General features: G+C 45.6%; 1 protein-coding gene across 1 annotated transcript; it reads right to left on the bottom strand.

Moving 5' to 3' along the window:
• Window positions 1-1,735: 1,735 nt before the first annotated feature.
• On the bottom strand, window positions 1,736-2,743 carry LOC130933807 (uncharacterized). Its single transcript, XM_057863417.1, has 2 exons — window positions 2,566-2,743; window positions 1,736-2,103 (listed from the first exon to the last, which is right to left on the bottom strand). Exons 1-2 carry the CDS (start codon window positions 2,741-2,743, stop codon window positions 1,736-1,738), a joined length of 546 nt encoding a protein of 181 aa, XP_057719400.1.

The following is a 2,743-nucleotide window of genomic DNA, read 5'->3' as shown; positions in this document are numbered from 1 at the left end:
GGTCATGCAGTGAAATTGTTTTTCACTTTCTGCCGACCTGTTGCTTTATAATCGGACGATGAATACTTCAGATTAATGCGTCTTGGAATCTTGTAGAATATCTCAATAAACTTTATTCAAAGAAAAATGCAAATATATACATGTGGGAATTTTCTCATCCCTTTAAGTCGGGTATGGTCTAGGTCTCGACCTGGTGCCTTATTAAAAAACCTTTTCAGGAAAAAGAGTGCATCCATTTAGTGAGATCCTTTACCTTTTCTAACTGTAGTACCTTCTTAGGTTGCAGGCGTGCCATGATCGGGGAAGCTCTCGTCCATCAAGCTCGGACAGTCTGTAGTAGCCCTTCCCAAGTACTTCTATGACTCGGTAGGGTCCTTTCCAGTTTGCTGCCAGCTTCCCTTCTCCGGGTCGAGTTGTTCCAATGTCATTTCGGATTAAGATGAGATCGTTCTCAGCGAAACTTCTCGGTACTATTCTTTGATTATATCTGGAAGCCATTCGGTGCTTTAGAGCTTCTTCTCTGATCCGAGCTCTTTCTTGGATTTCAGGTAGTAGGTCGAGCTCTTCCTTCTGAAGTTGGGAGTTTGCTCCCTCATTGTAATGGACTACTCTATGCGATCCTTCCTCAATCTCTACTGGAATCATTGCCTCCATTCCGAATGCTAACCGGAAGGGGGATTCCTTTGTGGTGGAGTGTGGGCGTTCGAGGATAGGACCTGGAGCTCCTCTGCCCAGGCTCCCTTTGCATCTTGCAGTCTCCGTTTTAACCCTGCCAATATGATTTTGTTGGCGGCTTCGGCCTGTCCATTGGCTTGTGGATGCTCGACGGAGGTGTACTAGTGCTTTATATTCAAGTCGGCTACTAACTTTCTGAAGCCCGCATCTGTGAATTGAGTGCCATTGTCTGTGGTTATTGAATATGGAACTCCAAACCTCGTGACAATGTTTCTATATAAGAATTTTCGACTTCTTTGGGCGGTGGCATTGGCTAGGGGTTCTGCCTCGATCCACTTTGTAAAGTAATCTACCCCTACTATGAAGAATTTAACTTGCCCTGATCCCTGGAGGAAGGGGCCGAGAAGGTCGAGTCCCCATTTTGCAAATGGCCAAGGCGAAGTCACGCTGATGAGTTCTTCTGGCGGGGCGATGTGGAAGTTGGCATGTTTCTGACATGGTGGACATGTCTTTACGAATTCTGTAGATTCTTTCTGTAGAGTTGGCCAATAAAACCCTGCCCGAAGTATCTTCTTGGCGAGAGCCCGTGCTCCGAGATGATTGCCACAAATGCCGCCGTGTACTTCTTCTAACACTTCCCTGGTGTGGGAGGTCGGCATGCATTTTAGTAATGGTAATGAAATCCCCCTTTTGTACAGGATGTTGTTTATGATGGAGTAGTACTGTGCCTCTCTTTTTAACCTCTTTGCTTCTTTTTCTTCTGTGGGGAGTGTTCCTGTTTTGAGGTAGTTAATTATGGGGGTTGTCCATCCTTGGTCCTGGCATGTTATGGTTAGGACTTTTTGTTCTTCCGAGATTGACGGGTTCTGTAGTATTTCCTGGATGAGACTTCTATTGTTGCCCCCTGGTTTGGTGCTGGCCAGTTTCGGGAGTGCGTCAGCTCGGACATTTTGTTCACGAGGTATATGACAGATCTTATATTCCCTGATTTGCCCGAGATGTTCCTTGGTCTTATCCATGTACTTTTTCATGGTGGGATCTTTAGCTTGGTAGTTCCCTGTTATTTGTGACGTGACACTTGCGAATCGCTGTAGATATTGAGTTTTTTAGCTCCAACCTCTTCAGCCAGCTTCAATCCAGCTAGCAATGCTTCGTATTCCGCCTGATTATTCAAAGCCGGGAACCCGAACTTGAGGGAGAGCTCAACTTGGGTTCCCTGGTTGCTTTCTATTATCACCCCTGCGCCGCTTCCAGTTTTATTTGAAGAGCCGTCCACATAGAGATTCCACTCTGTGAGGGTTTCCAGGGCATCTGTGAATTCCGCGATAAAGTCGGCCAGATATTGTGATTTAATGGCCGTCCGAGCTTCGTATTGGAAACCGAACTCTGACAACTCGACTGCCCATTGTAGAATTCTGCCCGCTAAATCTGTTTTTTGCAATATTCCTTTTAAGGGCTGATTAGTTCGAATTTTAATGGTGTGGGCCTGAAAGTAAGGGCGGAGTTGCCGAGATATTAGAATGAGAGTGTAGGCAAAATTTTCTATTTTCTGGTAGTTCAGCTCAGATCCCTGTAGTGCTTTGCTAATGAAGTAGACGGGTTGTTGTCCATTTTCGTCTTCTCTAACTAGTGCTGATGCTACTGCTTGGCTTCCTACTTCTTGTTCGCACTCTGTCGTCCATTCGAATTGTTTTCCCTTTCTTAAAGTAGCATAGAAGGGGAGGGATCTTATCGCGGCTCCTGCTAAGAACCGGGATAAGGCAGCCAATCTTCCGTTGAGCTGTTGTACTTCTTTGACACGGGTTGGGCTCCTCATGTTGAGTATGGCCTGGCATTTATCTGGATTTGTTTCAATTCCTCTTTGTGTGAGCATGAAGCCTAAGAATTTGCCTGCTTCTACTGCAAAGGTGCATTTCACGGGATTGAGTCGCATATCATGCTTCCTGATGGTGTCAAACACTTGGGCTAGGTCGGACAATAATGTCTCTTCGCTTTGTGTTTTTATTAGCATGTCGTCCACGTAGACTTCCATGATCTTTCCGATGTAATCCGCGAAGACTTTATTCAT

Source organism: Arachis stenosperma, chromosome 6 (assembly GCF_014773155.1).
Source record: "Arachis stenosperma cultivar V10309 chromosome 6, arast.V10309.gnm1.PFL2, whole genome shotgun sequence".
Classification (NCBI taxonomy): domain Eukaryota; kingdom Viridiplantae; phylum Streptophyta; class Magnoliopsida; order Fabales; family Fabaceae; genus Arachis; species Arachis stenosperma.
The sequence above is the reverse complement of the archived record's forward strand: the minus strand, read 5'-3'. Positions and strand labels throughout refer to the sequence as shown.